Genomic DNA, 27,195 nt, shown 5'->3' on the forward strand with positions numbered 1-27,195 from the left:
AGGATATGTGTTGGAGGCCGTGCGTAGCGCTGACCCTAGGGTTGGGCTATGATGCGGTAGATAAACCGTGGCACGGTGTACCGACTCGCCCGTTTGGTGTCTCGGGAACCCTGCACACATCGTTTGGGGCCACGAGCGACACCCCGACCGGATCTCCTTGCGGATGGAACCCGAATAGGCAATAAAACTGGACTAGAGACTTGTGTGATTAGTCAGGTCATGGCCGACACCCTCACCAGGCCTCCGCTAGAAGGTTGCCGAGATACATGACGTGTACATGGCGGTAAGTAGCGAGAGCGTGTGTGAAGAAGTACACCCCTGCAGGGTTAACATCATCTATTAGAATAGCCGCGTCCGCGGTAAAGGACCTCTGGGTTGCCTATACAGTTCATAGACAAGTGAAAGTGGATACTCTAAAATGCGCAAGATAAGCGTGAGTGCTATGGATGGCGTTCTCGTAGGGAGACGGGAGGGGATCCATAGTGGTGTATTGATTGGTGAATATGTGGACTCGTGTGCGCCACCTCAAAAGAGTTACTTGCAGTAGTAGTTCAGGTTAGCCACTGAGTCAAAGCTGGCTTGCTGCAGTTAAACCCCACCATCCCTTTGTTGATAATGATGCATATGTAGTTAGTTCTGATGTAAGTCTTGCTGGGTACATTTGTACTCACGTTTGCTTAATTTATGTTTTTGTAGAGAGACTTCAGTCTCGCTAGTAGTTCCGTGTGGACTTTGACCTTTAGCTTAATACCTCAGCTACGATCTTGTGCCCTCGGCAGGATCTGGTAGATAGTCAGGCTTCTCAGCCTTTTTCATTTGTAGATGTCTCTACCCAGACATGTTAAGCTTCCGCATGTGCTATTGCTTGTATGACTTGAATGCTAGGTCATGAGATCCATGCTTGTAATATCTGACTCTTCAGAGTCTTATGAATAAATACTTTGAGTTGTAGAGTTTTGTTGTGATGCCATGTTGTATTTACACATATCGAGCATATTGTGTGTATGTTTGAAATGCTTGATATGTGTGGGATCCGACAACCTAGTTTTTTATCCTTGGTAGCCTCTCTTACCGGGAAATGTCACCTAGTGCTTCCACAGAGCCATGGTAGCTTGCTACTACTCCGGAACACTTAGGCTGGCCGGCATGTGTCCTTCTTCGTTCTTGTGTCTGTCCCTTCGGGGAAATGTCACGCAGTGTCTTTCGGAGTCCTGTTAGCCTGATACAGCCCGGATTCCCGGAGTCCTGCTAGCCCAGTTGCTACTGCCCGAATTCACTCGCTGATGACCGACACGTTCGTTGCTGGGTCATGTATGCCTGTCCCTGTAAGTTAGTGCCACTTTGGGTTCACGACTAGTCATGTCGGCCCGGGTTCTCTGTCATATGGATGCTAGCGACACTATCATATACGTGAGCCAAAAGGCGCAAACGGTCCCGGGCCAGGTAAGGTGGCACCCGTGGGAATACCGTGCGTGAGGGCGCAAAGTGATATGATGTGTTACATGCTAGATCAATGTGGCTTGGGATCGGGGTCCTGACATTATTCGCCCTCTTTTTTCGTTCGTCTCTTTTCGCTTGCTTCTTGTTGCCTATTTGCCCTAATGGCCCTGCCTAAAAACGTTGATCCTTACCTTAAAAGGTTGGAAGAAATTGAAAACAACGTCAGAAGCTTTATGACTTTGCAATTTGAGCATAATAATTTCTTTAGAAACGAGCTTAAAGAAAAACAAGCTTTATGGAGTACATGAATAAAGAGCTTGATGATATGTCTACGGAATTTTATGGTTTGAAATCTTAGTTTGCTCATCTTGAAAAATTAATAGCCCACATTTCGGATAAGCAGGCCACCTTAGTCAATAAGATGGCCGCCAAACCGGAAGATCTAGAAGGTAATAGGGATGAAGATCTAAAAGTTTTTGATGTATCTCCTATTAAATCTTTGTCTTGCAATATGAATCTTGATAATGATGGGACTGGAGATGAGTCAACTTTAGTTAAAAGGCGTCCCAATAATTCGGAGTTTTTAGATCTTGATGCAAAAATTGGTAAAAGTGGGATTGAAGAGGTCAAACTTTACATAGCAATGAACCCACTATTTTGGATTTCAAGGAATTTAATTATGATAATTGTTTTTTAATAGATTGTATTTCCTTGTTGCAATCCGTGCTAAATTCTCCACATGCTTATAGTCAAAATAAGGCTTTTACCAAACATATCGTTGATGCTTTAATGCAATCTTATGAAGAAAAGCTTGAATTAGAAGTTTCTATCCCTAGAAAACTTTATGATGAGTGAGAACCTACTATTAAAATTAAAATTAAAGAACATGAATGATATGCTTTGTGTGATTTGGGTGCTAGTGTTTCCACGATTCCAAAAACTTTGTGTGATATGTTAGGTTTCCATGAATTTGATGATTGTTCTTTAAACTTGCACCTTGAGGATTCCACCATAAAGAAACCTATGGGAAGAATTAATGATGTTCTTATTGTTGCAAACAGGAATTATGTGCCCGTAGATTTCATTGTCCTTGATATAGATTGCAATCCTTCATGTCCTATTATTCTTGGTAGACCTTTCCTTAGAACGATTGGTGCAATTATTGATATGAAATAAGGGAATATTAGATTCAAATTTCCGTTAAGGAAAAGCATGGAACACTTTCCTAGAAATAAAATTAAATTACCTTATGAATCTATTATGAGAGCTACTTATGGATTGCATGCCAAAGATGACAATACCTAGCTAGGGGCGTTAAACGATAGCGCTTGTTGGGAGGCAACCCAATTTTATTTTTGTTTCTTGCTTTTTAGTTCTGTTTAGTAATAAATCTTTGGTCTAGCCTCTGGTTAGATGTGTTTTTATGTTTTAATTAGTGTTTGTGCCAATTAGAACCTTTGAGAAGACTTGGGTGAAGTCTTTTTGATCTTGCTGTAAAAAACAGAAACTTTAACGCTCACGAGATTAGCTACAACTTTTTACTGGAGAGTGCTATTTAGTTGATTCTTTTTGAAGATGATTAATAGATAAATTCCTCACGTCCAGCAATTTATTTTAGAATTTTTGGAGTTCTAGAAGTATGCGTTTGATACAGATTACTACAGACTGTTCTGTTTTTGACAGATTCTGTTTTTCGTGTGTTGTTTGCTTATTTTGATGAATCTATGGCTAGTATCGGAGGTTATGAACCATAGAGAAGTTGGAATACAGTAGGTTTAACACCAATATAAATAAAGAATGAGTTCATTACAGTACCTTGAAGTGGTGTTGTGTTTTCTTTCGCTAACGGAGCTCACGAGATTTTCTGTTAAGTTTTGTGTTGTGAAGTTTTCAAGTTTCGGGTAAAGATTTGATGGATTATGGAACAAGGAGTGGCAAGAGCCTAAGCTTGGGGATTCCCAAGGCACCCCAAGGTAAATCCAAGGACAACCAAAAAGCCTAAGCTTGGGGATGCCCCGGAAGGCATCCCCTCTTTTGTCTTCGTCCATCGGTAATTTTACTTGGAGCTATATTTTTATTCACCACATGATATGTGTTTTGCTTGGAGTGTCTTGTATGATTTGAGTCTTTGCTTTTTAGTTCACCACAATCATCCTTGCTGTACACACCTTTTTATAGAGACACACATTAAACGGAATTTATTAGAATACTCTATGTGCTTCACTTATATCTTTTGAGCTAAACAATTTTGCTCTAGTGCTTCACTTATATCTTTTAGAGCACGGTGGTGGTTTTATTTTGTAGAAATTATTGATCTCTCATGCTTCACTTATATTATTTTGAGAGTCTTTTAGAACAGCATGGTAGTTTGCTTTGGCTATAAAATTAGTCCTAATATGATGAACATCCAAGATAGGTGTAATAAAAACTTTCATATAAGTGCATTGAATACTAAGAGAAGTTTGATACTTGATGATTGTTTTGAGATATGAAGATGGTGATATTAGAGTCATGATAGTTGAGTAGTTGTGAATTTGAGAAATACTTGTTCTAAAGTTTGTGATTCCCGTAGCATGCACGTATGGTGAACCGTTATGTGATGAAGTGGGAGCATGATTTATTTATTTATTGTCTTCCTTATGAGTGGTGGTCGGGGACGAGCGATGGTCTTTTCCTACCAATCTATCCCCCTAGGAGCATGCGCGTAATACTTTGCTTCGATAACTAATAGATTTTTGCAATAAGTATGTGAGTTCTTTATGACTAATGTTGAGTCCATGGATTATACGCACTCTCATCCTTCCACCATTGCTAGCCTCTCTAATACCGCGCACCTTTTGCCGGTATCATACACCCACCATATACCTTCCTCAAAACAGCCACCATACCTACCTATTATGGCATTTCCATAGCCATTCCGAGATATATTGCCATGCAACTTACCACCGTTCCATTTGTTATGACACGCTTCATCATTGTCATATTGCTTTGCATGATCATACATGTCACTCTTGATTCATTTCATATCCCGGTACACCGCCGGAGGCATTCACATAGAGTCATATTTTGTTCTAAGTATTGAGTTGTAAGTAAATAAAAGTGTGATGATCATCATTATTAGAGCATTGTCCCAAGTAAGGAAAGGATGATGGAGACTATGATTCCCCCACAAGTCGGGATGAGACTCCGGACGAAAAGAAAAAAAAAGAGGCCAAAGAAAAAAAAAGAAGGCCCAAAAAAATGAGAGAAAAAGAGAGAAGGGACAATGTTACTATCCCTTTTCCACACTTGTGCTTCAAAGTAGCACCATGATCTTCATGATAGAGAGTCTCTTGTTTTGTCACTTTCATATACTAGTGGGCATTTTACATTATAGAACATGGCTTGTATATTCCAATGATGGGCTTCATCAAAATGCCCTAGGTCTTCGTGAGCAAGCGAGTTGGATGCACACCCACTTAGTTTCTTTTGTTGAGCTTTCATACACTTGTAGCTCTAGTGCATCCATTGCATGGCAATCCCTACTCACTCACATTGATATCTATTGATGGGCATCTCCATAGCCCATTGATACGCCTAATTGATGTGAGACTATCTTCTCCTTTTTTGTCTTCTCCACAACCACCATTCTATTCCATATATAGTGTTATATCCATGGCTCACGCTCATGTATTGCGTGAAGATTGAAAAAGTTTGAGAACATAAAAAGTATGAAACAATTGCTTGGCTTGTCATCGGGGTTGTGGATGATTAAATACTTTGTGTGATGAAGATAGAGCATAGCCAGACTATATGATTTTGTAGGGATAACTTTCTTTGGCCATGTTATTTTGAGAAGACATGATTGCTTTGTTATTATGCTTGAAGTATTATTATTTTTATGTCAATATTAAACTTTTGTCTTGAATCCTTCGGATCTGAACATTCATGCCAAAATAAATAAAATTACATTGAGAAATATGCTAGGTAGCATTCCACGTCAAAAATTCTGTTTTTATCATTTACCTACTCGAGGACGAGCAGGAATTAAGCTTGGGGATGCTTGATACGTCTCCAACGTATCTATAATTTTTTATTGTTCCATACTATTATATTATCCATTTGGATGTTTAATGGGCTTTACTAAGCACTTTTATGTTATTTTCGGGACTAACCTACTAACCCAAGGCCCAGTGCAAATTGTTGTTTTTTGCCTATTTCAGTGTTCGCAGAAAAGGAATATCAAACGGAGTCCAAACGGAATGAAACCTTCGGGAGAGTTATTTTTGGAACAAACGTGATTCAGAGGACTTGGAGTGGACGTCAAGAAATCAACGAGGAGGCCACGAGGCAGGGAGGCGCGCCTGCCCCCTGGGCGCGCCCCCACCCTCATGGGCCCCTCGCAGCTCCACCGACCTACTTCTTCCTCCTATATATACCCATGTGCCCCGAAACCAACCAGGAGCTCCACGAAACCCTATTTCCACCGCCGCAACCTTCTGTACCCCGTGAGATCCCATCTTGGGGCCTTTTCCGGCGCTCCGCCGGAGGGGGAATCGATCACGGAGGGCTTCTACATCAACACCATGGCCTCTCCGATGACATGTGAGTAGTTTGCCACAGACCTTCGGGTCCATAGTTATTAGCTAGATGGCTTCTTCTCTCTCTTTGGATCTCAATACAAATCTCTCCTCGATCTTCTTGGAGATCTATTCAATGTAACTCTTTTTGCGGTGTGTTTGTCGAGATCCGATGAATTGTGGGTTCATGATCAAGATTATCTATGAACAATATTTGAATCTTCTCTGAATTCTTTTATGTATGATTGGTTATCTTTGCAAGTCTCTTCGAATTATCAGTTTGGTTTGGCCTACTAGATTGATCTTTCTTGCAATGGGAGAAGTGCTTAGCTTTGGGTTCAATCTTGCGTTGCTCGATCCCAGTGACAGTAGGGGAAACGACACGTATTGTATTGTTGCCATCGAGGATAAAAAGATGGGGTTTATATCATATTGCTTGAGTTTATCCCTCTACATAATGTCATCTTGCCTAATGCGTTACTCTGTTCTTATGAACTTAATACTCTAGATGCATGCTAGATAGCGGTCGATGTGTGGAGTAATAGTAGTAGATGCAGGCAGGAGTCGGTCTACTTGTCGCGGATATGATGCCTATATACATGATCATGCCTAGATATTCTCATAACTATGCACTTTTCTATCAATTGCTCGACGGTAATTTGTTCACCCACCATAATACTTATGCTATCTTCAGAGAAGCCACTAGTTAAACCTATGGCCCCCGGGTCTATTTTCCATCGTATTTATCTTCCGTCAACTAGCTATTTCTATCACCGTTTATTTTGCAATCTTTACTTTTAATCTTTATCATAAAAATATCAAAAATATTATCTTATCATCTCTATCAGATCTCACTTTTGCAAGTGGCCGTGAAGGGATTGACAACCCCTTTATCGCGTTGGTTGCAAGGTTCTTATTTGTTTGTGTAGGTACGAGGGACTTGCGTGTGGTCTCCTACTGGATTGATACCTTGGTTCTCAAAACTGAGGGAAATACTTACGCTACTTTGCTGCATCACCCTTTCCTCTTCAAGGGAAAAACCAACGCAGTGCTCAAGAGGTAGCATAGAGCGTATCATATCACGGGGTTTGGATGCATCTGGGAAGTTTGCACCACGTCTCGATGTGAGAAAGGGCAATGCACGGTACCGTAGAGGCTAGCAAATTGCGGAAAGGTAAGAGTGCGTATAATCCATGGACTCACATTAGTCATAAAGAACTCATATACTTATTGCAAAAGTTTATTAGCCCTCGAAGCAAAGTACTACTACGCATGCCCCTAGGGGGATAGATTGGTAGGAAAATACCATCGCTCGTCCCCGACCGCCACTCATAAGGAAGACAATCAATAATAAATCATGCTCCAACATCATAGCATAACGAGAGACTATACGTGCATGCTTCGGGAATCACAAACCTTAACACCAATATTCTTACAAACACAACCGTTTACTAGTACCTCCCACATATTACCATCTCTATATCGCAAAACTATTGCAAGGAGTCAAGCATATCATATTCAGTGATCCATAAGTTTTATGTAGGATTTTATGACTAACCATGCAATTGACCAATTCCTTTTTACTCTCTAAATAGATATAAGTGAAGCATGAGAGTTTAATTCTTTCTACAAAAGACCATGCTCTAATAAATATAAGTGAAGCAAAAGAGCATTCTTCAAACAACGGTTTTCTATGTGAAGAGACAGGAAATCCAAACTTCAAATGATATAAGTGAAGCACGTGAAGCATTCTAAAAAGCCATACTCAAAAGATATAAGTGAAGTGCAATGAGCATTCTATAAATCAACCATGGACTATATCATACCAGCATGGTGCATAAAAGAAAAATGAAAACTAAAAGCAAAAGACGCTCCAAGATTTGCACATATCACATGAACGAAACGAAACCGAAAACATACCGATACTTGTTGAAGAAAGATGGGATGCCTTCCGGGGCATCCCCAAGCTTAGACGCTTGAGTCTCCTTGAATATTTACTTGGGGTGCCTTGGGCATCCCCAAGCTTGAGCTCTTTCCTCTCCTCCTTCTCCTCATATCGAAACCTCCTCGATCTTTGATCACTTCATCCACACAAAACTCAACAGAAAGTACAGTAAGATCCGTTAGTATAATAAAGCAAATCACTACTCTAAGTACTGTTGCAAACCAATTCAAATTTTGTTTTTTCATTTTAGCTACTGTAATATAACTTTTCCATGGCTTATACCACCGATAAAAATCGATAGTTTCATCAAAACGAGCAAAACAATGCATCAAAAACAGAATCTGTCTTAAACAGGACAGTCTGTAGTAATCTGAACATTCACCATACTTCTGGTACTCAAACATTCTGAAACAATTAGGAAAAATAAAAAATTTGTATAGAAAGATAGTGCAAAAAATTTCAGAACCGTTTGATGTTCCAGTAAAAAATGTAAAATCGCGCACTATAGCCAAAGTTTCTGCTTTGCACCGCACAAACCAACAAGCAATCTAATCATCCTAAGCAAACCTTGGCACGTTGTTTTTATAATACAATGGAATAGTACAAGGGGATACTTATTTTTGTGAGAATCATCATGCAAAATTCTAGATTGTTTCCATGAGCATGAACACAAGTGCTCAAGGTCGACCCTCACTTCTCCAATGCATAACTTCCAATCGCTTCTCTTTTGTGAAAAAGTTTTTAAGTTCCCCTCTATATTTTTTTGTTTTAAAACTTTATAAAAGCACTCAACAGAAATAAATGACTCTCTAAAACTTCCGGGTTGTCTCCTTGGCAACGCTTTCTTTAAAGCCATTAAGCTAGGCATAAAGTGCTCAAGTAATGAATCCACCCGGATCCCAAGGTATATCAAAGCCAATTTTAATTAACAATGATTTGGCATTTAGTAGTGAGCACAAAGCAACATATATCAAGCAATAATGAAGTCTAACTCTTTTCGTATGCATCGGCATGTCATACAAGAACAATTCATGCACATCAAGTAAAGGCCAATACATAGCATAAGCAGTTCCTTGCAATTCCTTCGTGTTGGAAACATAAAGAGGCAGAGATATAGTTCCTCTCTCATAATAATTGCAAGTAGGAGCAGCAAGCACATGCATATTATATTCATCAAAATCATCATGTGTAGTAGCAAAATGCAGCCCATCAACATAATCCTTAACAAGAGCAAACTTCTCCGATATAGTTTATTTGGGAGAATTCAAAAAGATAATAGGACTATCATGTGTGGGTGCAATAGCAACAATTTCATTCTTAACATAAGGAACTATAGCAAGTTCATCTCCATAAGCATCATTCATATTGGCATCATGGCCACAAGCATAGCAAGCATCATCAAAAAGGGATATTTCAAACGAATCAATAGGATCATAGCAACTATCATGGCAATCATCCTTCGGTAAGCACGAAGGGAAATTAAATAATGTATGAGTTGAAGAGTTACTCTCATTAGAAGGTGGGCACGGGTAGCTAATCCGATCTTCCTCCTTTTGTTCTTCTCTCTCCTCATCATCTTTTTCATCCAATGAGCTCACAGTTTCATCAATTTCTTCTTCCATAGACTCCTGCAAAATATTAGTCTCTTCTTGGACAGCGGAGAATTTCTCAATAAATTCATCAATATCGGAATTGTATTAATTATCATAGCAATATTTAAGGATGGCAAAATTTTCAGGTCTATAAACATCATCATCAAAAGCTTCATACTTTTCAAACAAAGATTCAATTTCATAAGCACCCTTAAAAGCAACAAATTCTTCTATTCGTTCCACATCATAATAATCATATATACCATTAGCATAAGAAGCCAAGGTTTCATTATCATTAAATTCACATGAAAAGTGAAGATGTGGAGCATTCATCCTAGAGCAACAAGTATAATCATATCTCTGGCATAAATTCCAAGCATACCAATGCAACATATGAATTTGATCCCATAAAAGTTTCCCTTTTTGTGTCAAGCAATAATCCCTAAAGTATTCACGTTCATCCAACGTTACTCCCATTATCAAGTTGAATGGGGTTTTCTCAGGATAATCAAAGTAGTGCATAATATTTTTCACATAACGAGCATCGAGGGTTTTAGGAGGTTCCCCATCTCCATGAGTAGCAAGTACCACTAATTTTTTTGGTGTTTCATGTTCCATATCCATAACTAAAGATAGAGAACAACTAGAACAGGAAATAAAAACTACTTAGTGATAAAGCAAACAAGCACACACGAGAATATTCACCACATGCTATTGCTCCCCGGCAACGGCGCCAGAAAAAGGTCTTGATAACCCACAAGTATAGGGGGTCAATTGTAGCCTCTTTCGATAAGTAAGAGTGTTGAACCCAAGGAGGAGCTAAAGGTAGAACAAATATTCCCTCAAGTTCTATCGACCACCGATACAACTCTACGCACGCTTGACATTCGCTTTACCTAGAACAAGTATGAAACTAGAAGTACTTTATAGGTGTGATAGGATAAGTTTGCAAGATAATAAAGAGCACGTAAATAAAATCTAGGGGCTGTTTAGATAAAGACACAACTGAGTTAGTTTTAGTAGACAGCTTTTGTCAACAAGAAATTTATTTGTCCCTAGGCAATCGTAACAAGTATGGGTAATCATTATTGTAATTTTATATGAGGGAGAGGCATGAGCTAACATACTTTCTCTACTTGGATCATATGCACTTATGATTGGAATCTAGCAAGTATCCGCAACTACTAAAGATCATTAAGGTCATGAAACCCAACCATAGCATTAAGTATCAAGTCCTCTTTACTCCCATACACCATAACCCACTTATCCGCATTTGGGTTGCTGTCATCCCCCACAACACTGACAATAAGTAAACCATGAACATATTGCAACACCCTACAGCAGGGGCCCCTCACGTTTGCGCGAGATGGAGGGCACCTTAGGACAGCACCATAAATAAAATATACAATCATACCAACCAAGATCATGATTAACCCACAGGACAAAACGGATCTACTCAAACATCATAGGGTAACCATAGATCATTGGGAAATAATATATGGAGTTGAGCACCATGTTTAAGTAGAGATTACAGCAGGGGGAAGAGGTGTTACACCGCTGCATAGAGGGGGAGAAAGTTGGTGACGGTAGCAAGATTGTTGATGTAGATCGCCATCACGATCCTAGCCCCCGCGGCACTCTGGCGCCACCAGGGGAGAGGGGGAGAGAGCCCCCCCTCCTTCTTCTTCTTCCTTGGCCTCCCCCCTAGATGGGAGGAGAGTTCCCCCTCTGGTCCATGGCCTCCATGGCTGCGGAGGGGTGGGTGCCCCTCCGAGATTGGATCTCCCTCTCTGTTCTCTTCTGTTTTGTGTTCCCCAGATCTGTCCGAAAACTGTTTCTTATATTCCCGGAGATCCGTAACTCCGATTGCGCTGAGATTTGAACACGATTTTTTTCCAGATATAAGCTTCCTTGTACCCGAAGTAGAGCTCCAACCAACGTATGAGGTGGGCACAACCCACCACGGCACGCCTGGCTCCGGGATCGTGCCCTAGTGGGTTGTGCCCACCACGGGCCTCCGTTTGCGGTGATTCCAACTCCTAAAAATCACATATATTCCAAAATAATTCTGCGTGAAATCTTATTGCATTTGGACTTCGTTTGATATGGATACTCTGCGATACAAAAAACATGCAGAAAACAGGAACTGGCACTGGGCACTGGATCAATAGGTTAGTCCAATAAATCATATAAAAAGTTGCCAAAAGTATGTGAAAGTGGTATAATATTGGCATGAAACAATCAAAAATTATAGATACGACGGAGACGTATCAGCCGTCAACAATGTCAACATTATTACTCAAAAATGCCGCCTTGTCCATATAATGAACATTAACAAGTCTCGTCATCTAAAAGGTAAAAAAACAATGACAAGAAACTCAATGCATCAATGGCAAGTCTAATGTATTATATGTATCATGACATTACTAATGCATCATATCCAAAGCACATCAGAACTAATATATTCAATAGATAATGGAATTACTTAACACATACACTAACCCTAGCCCTAGTTCTCACGACAAATCACAAGCATAATGCCTACTACACATCATAAAACTCATACAACTCTACATCCACCATTTTTGGAATGGATTTGAGAGAAATGACCAAACTAGGGTTCGTTCAAAAGTGAACAATTCCACCAAATAACATGATTTCAACTAACCAAATCATGGGGGTGTGAGATATTACCTCAAGACATGGAAATGCCTCCGATTCACCGAGGAAATGGCACCGATTTGAGAGGGATTTGAGAGGAGTTTGGATTGGAGAGAGATTAAGGAGGGCAATAGCTCAGGTGTTAGAGAAGGAAGAAAAATGGGGGTTGATAGGTGGGTGGGTGGCCCACCTAAGGCCCCCAGCCACTTACTCTTTATGGGGTCTATCATCATCGGCCCTGGTGGTAGGGTTAGAAGGCTACCTCCGGGATTAGTGGTGGTAGCCCCTTTGCCAGGTAGGCATGACTGAGGGGTGTGAACCGGGTTTTACCACCGTTGTCCCTAGCGGTATCCCATGTAGCCTATCGCCAATGTATATGACGGTAGCAGAAAAATCATATTCGGCTAAACATACAAAGTGGAGGTCCAATTGCCCTAAACTTTTCTTAAAAGGTTAAGATAATGATTTTTTGTGAAGGTGTGTGAGGGAGTCCCGGATAAGGGGGTCCACGGGCGTCCGGGCTATGTGACATGGGCCGGACTGGTGCGCCGTGAAGATATGAGATAGAAGGCCTTTTCCCGTGTCCTAATGGGACTCTCCTTTGCGTGGATGGCAAGCTTGGCGTTCGGATGTGTAGTTTCCTTTCTCTGTAAACCGACTTTGTACAACCCTAGGCCCCTCCGGTGTCTATATAAACCAGAGGGTTTAGTCCGCAGAGGCTAAGAAGAATCATACAGGCTAGACATCTAGGGTTTAGCCATTATGATCTCGAGGTAGATCAACTCTTGTAACCCCTATACTCATCAAAGTCAATCAAGCAGGAAGTAGGGTATTACCTCCATTAAGAGGGCTCGAACCTGGGTAAACATCATGTCCCCTGCATCCTGTTACCTTCGATCCTCAGGCGCACAGTTTGGGACCCCCTACCCGAGATCGTCCGGTTCTGACACCGACATTGGTGCTTTCATTGAGAGTTCCTCTGTGCTGTCAATAGAAGGATCGATGACTCGCCTTGTCGTCAACGACAAAATCACCTCTGGAAGGGCCCTAGTTCCTGGGCAGATCCTCCAGCTCGGCAGTTTCACCATGGGTGCCCGCTCGGCCGTTAAGCCAAAGGCGGTCCCCCAGATTGCCAAAAATCATCTCCGCATCGGCCCCGAAAACGTCGATAAGATGGATCCGGCAGCTATCTCGTCTTTGAACGAACTGCTAGATCGCATCGCTGCCCTAGGGGTTGCAACAGATTATGATCTGATTGGGCTTAAACCCGATCAGAGGGAAATCAGGTCCCCACCTGTCATCCATCTGGTGCCAGTTGTGGAGTAGCAAGTTGAGGATACCTCTCCTCCTATGCTAAGAACAAGCTATGTTCGGATCTCCGAACCTTGCGAGCCGGACACCCATCTTCAAGAAGAGGCCATCTGTCCTCCGAACATAGAACCTGGCGTTGAGCCTGAAAACCCCCAGGACACTCCGGATCCTGGGCCGATGACCTCAGAAATTCTTCAAGATCCGGATCTCTGCGACCTCGCTGAAGTCAACCAAGTAGCCGCAATAAATCCTTGGAACGATATGGCAATAACTTTCAATGCTAATGATGAACCAAGGCCCCGATCAGTCCGAGCACCAGCCGCTTTGGTCCTAAACCCAATTTTGGATGGATTTCGGCTCACTAAAGTGCTCATGGACGGCGGCAGCGGACTAAACCTCATCTATGAGGACACGCTCGATAAATGCAAATGGACAAGAGTCGCACCAAGCAGAGCAGTACAACCTTTCGAGGCATTATCCCCAGTCGAGAAGCGTGATGTTTGGGGAAAGTTAAACTCGATGTGGTATTTGGCACGCCGGAGAACTACAGTTCCGAAGAGTTAATCTTCCACATGGCACCTTTCAACAGCGGATATCACGCCCTGTTGGGGCGAGACGCATTCACACGCTTTCAACCCATACCCCATTACAGGTACATGAAACTCAAAATGCCCGGGCCCAACGGAGTTATCACTATCACCAGTGATCCGGACATAGCACTCCGCGCTGAAAACAAAACCGCATCCCTGGCCCTCGAGGCATTATCCGAGGCCCTCGCGGCCGAGGAGCTCACTGCTCTGCGCTCCACAGTGGACAGAGACGATGTAATCCTCGATAAGAGGCCTAAGTCCACTTCTTTCAAGCCAGCAGATGAAATAGTCAACAAGTTCACCTGACGGATCCTAATAAAACAGCAGCCATTGGAGCACAGCTGGATCCGACGGTCAACACCGCTCTAAGAACATTCCTGCGCAAGAATTGGGACATCTTTGCTTGGCATCCTTCGGATATGCCAGGAATCCCACGCGGATTGGCCGAACACAGCCTCAACATAATAAAGGGGTTCAAGCCAGTCAAGCAAACCCTGCGACGATTTTCCGAACCAAGCGACAAGCTATGGGAGAGGAGCTAGACAAACTACTTGAGGCCGGGTTCATCAGAGAGATCAAACACCCGGACTGGCTAGCAAACCTGGTCATGGTGCCAACAAAGGACAAATCCTGGCGCCTTTGTGTCGATTTCAAAGACCTCAACAAGGCCTCCCTAAGGACCCCTTCCCATTACCCCGCATTGACCAAATCATCGATGCAACCGCATGACACGATTCACTGTGCTTCCTCGACGCGTACTCCGGATACCATCAAATTAAGATGAAGGAATCCGATCAGGCCGCAACGGCATTCATTACTCTGTATGGGCCTTTCTGCTTCAACACTATGCCTTTCGGACTCAAAAACACCGGCGCCACTTACCAACGCATGATTCAAACATGCCTGGAAAAACAAATTGGCAATACGGTGGAGGCATACGTAGATGATGTAGTCATCAAAACCAAACAAGTCGAATCATTGGTGGATGACTTACGCCTTACATTCGACAACCTCCGAACCTATGACATATGACTCAATCTGGAAAAATGTGTTTTCGGCGTTCCGGCCGGAAAGCTGCTCGGATTCATCGTTTCCAATAGAGGAATCGAAGCAAATCCGGCCAAAATCCGAGCCCTGTCACAATTGGCAATACCAACAGACCTAAAGCAGGTCCAAAACTAGCTGGGTGCATGGCAGCCTTGAGCCGCTTTATCTCCAGATTGGGAGAGAAGGTACTGTTGCTCTATCACCTGCTCCGACGTACCGACCACTTTGAGTGGACGGACGCGGCAACAACAGGGTTGGAAGAAATAAAAACTTTATTAGCAAACAACCCAATACTAGCCGCACCAAACATTGGCGAACCTATGTTGCTGTACATATCTGCAACTCACCAGGTGGTGAGCGCTGTGCTTGTCGTCGAACGAGAGGAAGAGGGACACAAATTCCAGCTCCAAAAACCAGTATACTATGTATCGGCGGTCCTCACACCATGCAAATCCCGATACCCGCACTATCAAAAGATAGCATATGCGGTCTTCATGGCATCGCGGAAGCTACGGCACTACTTTCAAGAGTGCTCGATCACGGTGGCCTCTGAGTACCACTCAATGACATCATAAACAATCGAGATGCCACCGGCCGCATTGCCAAATGGGCTATCGAGCTCTTACCATTTGAAATAACATACAAGCCACGCCGAGCTATTGAATCTCAGGTGTTGGCTGACTTTGTCGCCGAATGGACAGAAGCCGAACTCCCTAAAGAGTACAACACATACTCCAATTGTGTGATGTACTTCGATGGCTCTAAAATATTAGCCATATTGGGGGCCGGTGTCATCCTAACATCCCCTACAGGGGACAGAGTCCGTTATGTATTACAAATCATGTATACGGACTCCAATAACACATCCGAATATGAGGCACTACTGCATGGTCTCCGAATGGCTATTTCTACGGGCATACAATGCCTCGAGGTGCGCGGGGATTCGAACCTCGCAATATCCCAAATAAACGGAGAATTCGATGCAAACGATCCAAAGATGGTGGCCTACCGCAACGCCGTACTAAAAATATCAGCTCGGTTTGAGGGGATCGAGTTTCATTACGTGGCCCGAGACAGTAATCAAGCAGCGGACATCCTTACTCGAATGGGCGCTAAACACGGCCCCGTCCCGCCTAACACCTTTGTGGAAAGGCTTTTCAAGCCATCCGTGGCATGGCAAGACGAGAGCGGAAATACCAGTCCGGCGCCGATCACAACCCCAGATGTCGGACACGATTCGGATATCATCGGTGGCTCGGGCACCGAACCAATGCCTTCCGCCCATGTAATCATGGCAGTAATTGCCCCATGGACCGAAACCTTCCTAGCCTACCTTAATAGGCGGGAGCTCCCTGATGACCAGAACAAGGCCCGTCGCATAGTTCGATGTTCGAAAGCCTACAAAGTTCATGAAGGAGAACTCTACAAGAAAAGTACTACTGGAGTCCTTTAAAGATGTATCTCCGAAGAGGAGGGACGACAGCTCTTGGCCGAAATACACGCTGGTCTTGGCGGCCATCACGCCATAGCTCGGGCCCTTGTAAGTAAGGCCTTCCGTACAAGTTTCTTTTGGCCCACGGCCCGAGCAGATGCATAGGACCTCGTATAGCACTGTGTTGGATGCCAGCTTTTTGCCAATCAAAGCCATATGCCGCCCACTGCCCTACGAACAACCCCCATTACTTGGCCTTTCGCGGTCTGGGGGCTGGACATGGTCGGACCCCTTAAAGGGGAAGCCATAAGAAGAAATATTTACTGGTTATGGTGGATAAATTCACTAAGTGGATAGAGGCCAAGCTAGTAAAAACGGTTGAAGCCGGACCAGTGATAGATTTTATCTCCAGCATCGTACAAAGTTATGGTGTCCCACATAGCATTATTACTGACAACGGCTCTAATTTCATAGCCGATGAGGTGAAAAATTGGTGTGCTAATCTAGGTATCAAACTCGATTACGCCTCCGTATATCACCCTCAAACAAATGGTCGGGTCAAACGGGCCAATGGCTTGATAATGAGTGGCATCAAACCCATACTAGTGCGATCCCTAAAGGAATCGGATAAACACTGGGTCAAGGAGCTCGACTCCGTACTCTGGGGGCTGCGAACCATGCCCAACCGCGCGACCGGATACACACCGTTCTTCATGGTGTACGGCACAGAGGTTGTCTTGCCCTGCGACATTATTCATGACTCACCTCGAGTGCGCATGTATGAGGAGAGAGAGGCCGAGCTCGATCGGCAGGATGACTTAGATGGCCTGCAGGAGGAGCGCGATGTCGCAAAAGCCCGTTCCGCATTCTACCAACAACAGGCTCGAAGATACCAAAACAGAGAAGTGCCGGCAAAGACATATAACGTCGGCGAACTTGTTCTACGCCTACCAGAGAAGAAAAAGGAAAAGCTCAAGCCCAAATGGGAGGGTCCCTTCATTATAGATGAAGTTCTCACTGGAGGAGCCTATCGCCTTCGCAATGCATCGGATAATCGCCAAGAGCCGAACCCATGGAACGCTGCCCAGCTCCGAAGATTCTACGCCTAAGTCCGGACATACACCTTTGTGCGTCCCCTGTTTATCCTTTTCAATTTTTTTCTTTTTTTGTTTTATACGATTTCTAGCGTTGTTCAGGCAAACCGCACACTTGAGGATTATACATCCTTAAATGTACACACCCCACCGTAACTGGGGGCTTCTCTCAATAGAAGCTTATTATTATTTTGAGCATAAAGCTCACCATATATATGTGTTGTTTGATCATATATGTCCTGTCTTCGCCATTATATGCACCTCTATGACTTAAGTTTTTGCCAAGCTGGGTTGCCTGGCTCCTGTGCTTATGCCCTATGTTCCTGCTTGTTCGGCTAGGGCATAAAGGGAGCACCTCTGCGATTGTTACAACCGGGTCACCTGGACATGTACCTCAGAAGGGTGAAGCCGAAAGCTAGTGTTCTTAAGGGAATAATTGGTCGGCGGACAAACGACGAACTGCCTTCGTTGTAATATAAACTCTCAAAATACAAAAACTCATGTGATTCTTTCACATCACGGCTTCGGCATGCGTAAATAATGCATGCCGACCCAGGGAGAGGAACCCTTAACGGAACTATTCTCTCTGGAAGATGTTTCTTACGTTAAAAAGTAATATAACATAACTCCCCGAATACAGTTTGTCTGTTCAAGCACTATGACCGGATTGCCCGGTTTCCAAACATACTTAGTGTTTACCACAGGTACAGTATTCGGAAACACTCCAAACCTTGGGTCTCAGAGGGTGAAGCGGAAGGTCTGCCATGACAATCTTTTAAATTTCGGCCGGAGATAAGTTCGATGATAAAGTATATTGTTACATGGAATCAAACGCCTACTCTTTATCTATATCATCTATCAGGTTGTCTAGTTTACAGTCCTGTTGTGAAAATTTGGCGGCTGTCTTTACTTGGTCGTAGACCAAGCTAACCGGAATTTCTTGTCCGTCTGGTCCCCGAGGTCCAACCCGAGCCATATGATTTGGCTCAAGTCTCGTATACCGCGTTTTCACCATGGCCCAGGCTTCTCGTGCACCTTCTCGACATGCTGATGCCTTCCATAGCTCAAAACGAAGACGAGCTCCCTTGAATAAATTCACGAGCTCCTCCATAATTTCTGGAGGAGAATCGGATGACCATAAAGCCTTAGCCATGTTCCTCATTGCTATCCGAGCTCGCTCGTGCACTTTGGATAGCTCTTGCAGCAAGTCGCCTTGAAATCCGGACACTTCTCCCTTGGGCCGCCCAGTTAACAAACCTACAAGAACAATCTCGTAAACCTTTCCATCAGGGGACCACATGAAGATTAGGTTAAAGGACATACTGAATATGCCGCCTTTCAGCTTTCTGTTCTCCTTCAAGGCATCCGACAGTTGGGCTCGTACGTCCTTTAGCTCTTCGGCTTGCTTGATGTTTGCATCCTATAGCTTGTTCTTCTCATTGATGGTTCATGTTAATACACGTTGACCAGCGGCTTCTTGCCCTTCGGCATGTTGTTTGTCCGCCTGAGCAGCCTTCAGCCTCTCTTCCAACTGATCTACCGATCCTGCAGCTGTAAAAAAAATGCATATTTAAAAATCATTGTTGGCACAACATCGTATTTTCCGAACACTGTTGTGCTTACGATTAGATGCCTTCTTGGATTTCTTCAAATTTTCTAGTTCGGTGGTGACAACAGTTAGCTTTGTCCGACATTCTTCAAGCTCCTTGGACAGCGTGTTATTTTTCACCGTCAGTACCTGATGATATAACGACCCTTAAATCAGTTGGGCCAACTGCTTCAAGTCTCGGGGGCTACTGGTACATGATTATTGAATCTACACAAAGTTTTTACCCGCATATCCTTTGAAAGGAGGTGAGTGGCTCCGGCAAGTCCATCCCGAGCAGCTCAGATATATGCATCCGCGGAGCTGAGGGCGTTGAATGCCTCTTCGGTGAAACTTGGGTCGCGCATGGCCTCTCTCCGCCACCGATGATTCATCGCGCTCTCCACTTTAGAATTGGTGATAGATACATTATCTGAATCCTCTTGGAGATGACAATCTGGTGTGGCGCTCGTATCAACCCTAGTCCTTGGGGTCCGGGGCCGGATTGGTCGATGCATGGCCGGCGAGGTCCCCGGATACAGCCCCGCGTATGCTCTTCCTGAAATACGACCCAGCGGAAAATGTCACAATTCGGTCTATCCACCGAGTGCATGTTAAAAACCATACCTCTTTGGTGAAGGCAGGGGCCCGGTAGTATCACCGCCTGCCTTTCTTTTCAAAGACTCGCCCTGCGCGCGTCGCCTTCTTAGAGGACGCCTCTAATATAGCTCGGCGAGACGAGCGCCGCCCCTTGGAGCATGAGACAGTGCGGTGGGTGAGGCGCAATGGGAAAAATCTTTCGGAGGAGACGTCTCCTGGGTACTTACATGGGAGGAGGGGAGAAGGCTGGGGTAATCGGCTATGATGGCCACTTCCGTGTCGTCGTAGCTCGCCTGATAAAAGACCCCCTCCTTAAGTTCTATAAATATGTCCGGATCTTCTTCATATCCGGGATCTAGGTCTCGAATATGGTCCTTTGGCTGCGGAGCAGGGCTGTAGACCCCCTCGACGACCTTTCTCCACTCCTATTAAAAAGTAGCCGGATTAAAATTCGGCTAGCATAACTCAGGAAAGAGAATGAGTGAGGCCAATAATCAAAAAACTCACCCAGTCGATGGGGTTATACATGGAAAAACCTTCTTGACATTTCAAGCGAGCGAAGTCTTCCTTCTCCCCTTTGTAGAGGTCAGCTAAGATGGTGGCCAGGGCGGCAAAATTGTCTGGACCCTTTCGTAGGCAACGGGATGCATCGTCCTCCCCGTTGTAGTTCCACATAGGAAAGCCTCTAGATTGGAGTGGCTGAACACATCGCGTTATTGAAATAACCATTACCTCGATTATAGATAGCCCGAAGCTGGCGAGTACTCGGATCTTGCTTACTAGCCTCTTAACCTCCGCACCGTCTTCTTCCTTGAAGCTTCGAGGGCGCTAGCTGGTGCGCTTCTTTAAAGGAGCACTGGAGAATTCAGGAAGACCGCGCCGGATTGGGTCCGGAAGAACGACGTCTTCGATATAAAACCATTCCGAGGGCCACTCTTCGGATGCCTTCTTCAGAGTGCCGGACAGGTATCCTGTCCCGGCTATGCGCCATACTTCGGCGCCGCCCACCTCGAATGTAGATCCCTTTTGGGAGCGGGGGACGAGGCAGAAAAATTTCCGCCATAGCTCAAAATGAGTCTCACAGCCTAGAAACAGCTCGCAAAGAGCAACGAAGCCCGCGATATGCAGGATGGAGCCTGGCGTCAGATTGTGCAGTTGGAGGCCGTAATACTCCAGGAGACCTCTAAGGAAAGGGTGGATAGGAAATCCTACGCCTCTCAAAAGGAAGGAAACGAAGCACACCCGCTCCTCTTTAGAAGGATTGGGGAAATTTCTCCGCCAGGGCTTCGCCATTGAGGGAAGTTAATCCAGCCCGTACGGAGACTAGATCCGCGGGAGGAAGATATCCCTGCGTCTGAAGTTTACTCAGATGGGCTTGGGATACCGAGCAGCTTTCCCAGTTTCCTTTTTGAGGGCCATGGGGACGTGAGGAAGAGCTGGGCATGCCGGCCATGTTTGGACGATTTCCTATGGCGAGTTCTAAGGACTTCCGCGTGGTGTGGAATGGCATATGAGATCTAATCTCCTTAAATAGACGCCTTCCCTGCATGGTCAAGGGGTTATTTGTAAAAAACACCTAGACCGTTCGCATTCGTTTGACACGTGGAAGCCGAGGCGACGACAGCAAAGAATCAATAGAATATGATATTTAATGTGGAGCCGAACTATCGTCAAACCGAAGCATAATGAAGAACCCGCCTTGCAAAGCCGAAGACATAAAGCCGGATACTACGTCGTCATTGAAGGCAAGTTCGGGGGCTACTGAGGGAGTCCCGGATAAGGGGGTCCACGGGCGTCCGGGCTATGTGACATGGGCCGAACTGGTGGGCAGTGAAGATACAAGATAGAAGGCCTTTTTCCGTGTCCGGATGGGACTCTCCTTTGCGTGGATGGCAAGCTTGGCGTTCGGATGTGTAGTTTCCTTTCTCTATAAACCGACTTTGTACAACCCTAGGCCCCTCCGGTGTGTATATAAACCGGAGGGTTTAGTCCGTAGAGGCTAAGAAGAATCATACAGGCTAGACATCTAGGGTTTAGCCATTACGATCTCGAGGTAGATCAACTCTTGTAACCCCTATACTCATCAAAATCAATCAAGCAGGAAGTAGGGTATTACCTTCATTAAGAGGGCCCGAACCTGGGTAAACATCGTGTCCCCTGCCTCCTATTACCTTCAATCCTCAGACGCACAGTTCGGGACCCCCTACCCGAGATTGACCGGTTTTGACACCGACAGTGTGCACTCAAGTAGACCCTGATAAACTGCCTCTTCTCCAAAGGCCTCTATGAAAGGGAGGGGGGCTGGTCTTGCTCTCCGGTGGGTTTTCTGAACCTTACTGTTGATGCTTCTTTTGACCATGACCTGCTCAGGGGCACGATGGGGGCTGTCCTTGGAGATGACAGAGGCAAATTTATTGCTGGGAAAATGGGAAGATAGACTACTGCGCGGATGTCTTGACCGCTGAAGCCTTACATCTTAAATTTGGACTATCGCTGACGCAAAGGTCGGGATGCAATCGTCTTATTATTAACTCGGACAATCTGAACATGATTGATACCATGAAGGATGGAGGATGGTGGGCGGGTGCAGCGGCGGCTATTTTTGATGATTGTTTTCATTATGCTTGTGATTTTATTATTACTGGGTTCCAACACTATAACAGAGAAGCAAATAAACTTGCTCATGAGCTCGCTAGATTAGTTAGATTTTCTTTGACTTCTGATTTGTTTGAGGAGTCCTTAAATGAAATTGTAACAACCCTCATAAGTGATGTATTGGTTATTTATAAATTTCGTGTTTATATTTAAAAACAAAAGTAGACCCCGGTAAAGAACAGCACCGCATGGGTACCAGTTATGCTCGCACCAGTTTTTGTTGCCTAGGATAGCCACATCCTGACAGGCTGACACGTCCATCCTCCACTCCTGCTCTGCTTTTGGTTTTCAGTCCACCCCCCTCTCCTGCATCGACCCTGCAGTCCAGAGCCCGGACGCGTGAGCCACCTCCGCTCCTAGTAGCTTCTCGAAGGAAGGCCGCCGATGTCCCTCTGATAGTCCGTCGCCATGGGCTGCGCCGGATCCACCCCTAAATCTGACGGTCTCTCCTTTTACTCTGTCTATCTCGATTCTGTTAATGCGTTCTTAGGTGGGTTCATGATTGAGATCTTGGGCAATCTGGTCCCCAGAACCACTATCGGAGTAGTGTCCTAGGTTCTTGATCAAGGCGCCTGTAACTATTATGTCGATTTAGTCCTGCCTGCTGTTGGTTGCTTAGCAGATTGGATTGATGATGCGTCGCTGCGATAATTCAGCTGGAGGTAGCAGGGAGGGGGATTAGTGCTGCTTATGGAATGCTGTATGACGTCCCATGTTATATTTGGTCATATGTGATCGTTCTGCTCCTGTTGGCAGTTAGCAAAGTTCTAAAGGCCAAACTGAACAATCATTAGAACAAAGGAGCTGTTAATACCATGATCAACGTATCTGTGGTACAGTACAATTTTAGGTGAAGAGAGGATATGTGTGTTATGAAAAAGCAATTGATAGGTGACCTATTCTCCATTTGTACTGTAAGGTAAAAGGTTTAACATCTATTTAGTGAGTATGACCAGATATAATTATCGACGAAGGTGATGGGACTGTTGATTTATTCCTCCGTAGAACAGAGTACCTAGCAACATTATTGAAGATGTGATGTGACGAAAGACCTATCGAAATGATGGGGTTTTTTTACAGAAGGAGGAAGGACATTACTTTTTGGGGTTCAGTAAGGAAATATGTCTCTTTTGGTAAGAAAAATGGCCTTAAAATCAGTATTGGTCCATCAGCATGTTTAAATGGGAGTGAGATGACAATAGCAAAAGGAAACAGTCTTCCTTGTACAGTTTCTTTTAACTTCCTCGTTGAATACTGAGCTTGCCCAACTACTTTTCTCTAATAGTTATTAAATGCACTAATTTCAACTGGTGAGAAAGGTGTCAAGGTGGTGAAGATGAAATTTGTATTTCACGGTTCAGCAAATGAAGGGCGTTAACTAACTGATATAAAACAGGCCTCTGAAAAACAAACCCACTGATGAAACGGGTTTGTAGACAAGTAGCTTTGTTACTAGTTATTGGAAGCCGAATTTTGTACTTCCGTTATTTTGTATACTCATGTGGTGCCTAAAACAAGATGGCCTGATTCAGTTTAAGATAAACACAGTGCTTACTTGCTGTGACTGCATTTAGATATATTCAGTTACTAACGCTTAACTTGTGTTGTTGATCTCAGATAGCAGTAAGAAGCTGAAAAAACCAAAGCCTTGGAAGCACACTCAGTCAATAACACCGGCACAGCTCAAACAGATGCGCGAAGAATTCTGGGACACTACTCCTCACTATGGTGGACAGAAAGGTACTGTACAACTCTAATTTTTGTAGTACTGTGAACATTTATCTGCAAGTGATTTATACTGCTTGCTGGACCAGTTCCTTTTTCATGCTCTGAACTTTGACCTAACTTTACTAAATCTATATGCAGTTTTTTTTAATGGTCTGTATGCAGACTCGTACATTGAAATCTGTACTAGATCAGTATGCAGTTTGTTAGATTAAACTTTTGATGTACATGTACACTTATAGTGTTGATTGCTGTTTTGCTAGTTTAGTCCACTGTTGATGTTAAATTTGACATGTTAACTTATAGTCCTTGAGGAGGAAACAAATATGAAGGGATTGCCAAACAGAAGTTGGCATGTGTTGTACTCCCTCCGTTCACAAATATAAGATGTTTTGGATATTTCAATATGAACTACATACGGACTGAAATGAGTGAAAAAACACACTAAAACGTGTCTATATACATCCGATTCAAAAATAAGTTACTCCCTTCGATCCATATTAATTGTCGCTGATTTAGTACAACTTTGTACTAAATTAGAGACAATTAATATGGATCGGAGGGAGTAGAACATCTTACATTTGTGAACGGAGGGAGTAGATTTTATTGATACAAATCTCCTTGTACTATGGACATTGCTGCAGGTTCTTTGTTGGGATGGACCGTGCAAATTCTTTAAATATCTACTTAACATTTAGCATATTTTATGTTTGTTTGGTCGAGCGAAGGGTTGGTCTGAGCCATATCTTGAACTGTTGTTTTATCATATGCATGGAATTCATGTTTGTTGTTTTTTGATAATGCGCTCTTAATTTGCTTACAACCAAACAGTTGAAGAAGCACTAGATATTCTAATTTGAACTAAAAACTACCATCCGTTTCCATTCAGAGATCTGGGATGCACTTCGGGCCGCTGCAGAAGCTGATTTATCTCTTGCGCAACCCATAGTAGACAGTGCTGGCATAATTGTCTCAAATTCTGACATGACACTCTGCTACGATGAAAGAGGTAAAATTATTATTTTTCCTTGTATCGCATGCATCTTCTCCACCGCCCTATGCTTTCAGGACCAAAATCAATGGCTGGGAAACTCTGCTGCAGGTGCCAAATACGAACTACCAAAGTACGTTCTGAGCGAGCCGACTAATTTGATCTGGGAGGAATGAATTCATAGACCACGAAGGATTCGTGTAAATCATGTAAATCTCATTTGTTCCGCGACTTTAGTCTTTACTTGCTCAAAACTTCAATGCAGAATGCCACATTCGGTTTACAGTTCTGATCTGAGTTGTTATGGACTTGTAGTGCTCGCGTCTCTTTCTAGGCCGACACCTGAGTATGGTACACTGAGCTGTCGAAACCCAAAAATAGGAAAAATATAGAATTGCAATGTTATATGTTTTTTTCAGAAAAGTTGCAATGTTCTATGTACATTTTTTTAGGCAAATGTTATATGTATACTTTTTTTTTGAGAAGTGTTATATGTATACTTTTTTTAGAAGTGTTATATGTACTTTTTTTTAGTGCTATGTTATATGTATAATTTTTTTTCGAGAAAACATCTGTAATTTTATTCATACTCATAACAATTATAGGTACACTGATTCGGATTTAAGATCCAAGCAAATACAAAGTGACTCCTATGACTAAGAATTACAATGAAATTTCTTGAAAACATCTTCTTTGATGCATCAATCTCTGTTAGAAGAAACTCTCCAAAGACTTCGGTTAAAAGGCTGCAATTGGGCTATGTTATATGTATACTTGAGATGAAGGAATACCTACGGGGTAGGCCCAAGTATATGGCCGAGCCAAAGGCCCAGGCCCGTCAAGATTACAGCCCAAGAGGCCCTCAAGCAACCGTTCGCTGGTGGGATTCCATCCCTCCAATCGAGCAAGGACTATCAGGCCTTGTACAATGGGATATGTTTAGAAAAATAAACCGGGTTTTTCTGAAGCACCGGTGCCTATTTCTATAGAAGAGACGCTTAGTTAAGCGTCTGCCCTGTACAAATAAGCACCGGTGCTTAAGAAAATCTTGATTTATTTCTTTAAGCACCTCTCCTAAGCATCTCCCATTATTAAAGGCCTCAGTCGGTCGCCCTCCCAGGCCGGTAGCAGACAAATGTCTTACCGTCGGCTGTGTCAAGAGACATCCAAGATCACCACGACCATTAAACGTTGCGAAACAGCTTCACGCACGATACTTGTGCCCGACCTGTGCAGGACAAGCAAATCCCTTGCCGTTCTTGGTCATATGCATGTCCGGCTGGATTCCATCATCGTCTGTCTATCGTGCAAAATTTGTCGTGTGTATGGCACAGTGCTAAACGTTGCCACAAGTCGGGTGGAGCGCACCGGGCTTAGGGTTGAACCTGTATATAATTTCTTGTGCGTGTTACCTCCCCAAAAAGGGCTCAAACTTACGTGCAAGAGCAAGAACACCATCACAGGTATTACCTCCCCGACGAAGCCCGATAAGAGCATCTCCAATAGATGATGTCTATTTTGATGCTCCAAACCAGTGATGTAAAAATTTACGTCACCAAAAAAATGCTTTTTACATCTTTGAAAAAGGCTTAACTTCAACAGATGGTCCAAAACGGAGATGTAAAAGAGCAACTCCAACAGATGGTTCAAAACAGAGATGTAAAAGAGCAACTCCAACAGAGTCGAGGCGGCGGCGGGTGGAGAGAGGTCAGGGCGGCAGCCGAGCGGGGAGCGGGCGGCGGCGGCGTGCGGTGCAGGCGGAGGCCAGAGCGGAGGCGGAAGGGCCGGGGCGGGGCGGAGGCGGCGGGGCAGGGCGGGGCTGAGGCGGACGGGGCCGGGGCGGGGTGGAGGCGGCCGAAGCGGAGGCGAATGGGTCCGGGGCGGCGCGGTGCGGCGACGGCCCGATCCGCCTGTACGACGGCGGGCGGCGGCCCAGGCGGGGTGGAATCGGCGGCGGGGGCAGGGGTG

General features: G+C 44.1%; 1 protein-coding gene across 2 annotated transcripts; it reads left to right on the forward strand.

Moving 5' to 3' along the window:
• Positions 1 to 22,713: 22,713 nt before the first annotated feature.
• LOC109738803 (uncharacterized) lies at positions 22,714 to 25,992 on the forward strand. 2 transcript variants are annotated; one of them, XM_040404187.2, is made up of 5 exons: positions 22,714 to 22,953; positions 24,129 to 24,251; positions 25,126 to 25,245; positions 25,339 to 25,436; positions 25,833 to 25,992. In XM_040404187.2, exons 1-4 carry the CDS (start codon positions 22,920 to 22,922, stop codon positions 25,401 to 25,403), a joined length of 342 nt encoding a protein of 113 aa, XP_040260121.1. In that variant the 5' UTR covers positions 22,714 to 22,919; the 3' UTR covers positions 25,404 to 25,436; positions 25,833 to 25,992. The 2 variants fall into 2 exon arrangements, with proteins under 2 accessions (XP_040260121.1, XP_020153494.1); XM_020297905.4 differs by lacking the exon at positions 25,833 to 25,992 and having other exon boundaries at positions 25,339 to 25,712.
• The last annotated feature ends 1,203 nt before the right edge of the window (positions 25,993 to 27,195 follow it).

This window comes from Aegilops tauschii, chromosome 3, assembly GCF_002575655.3.
Source record: "Aegilops tauschii subsp. strangulata cultivar AL8/78 chromosome 3, Aet v6.0, whole genome shotgun sequence".
Taxonomy (NCBI): Eukaryota; Viridiplantae; Streptophyta; class Magnoliopsida; order Poales; family Poaceae; genus Aegilops; species Aegilops tauschii.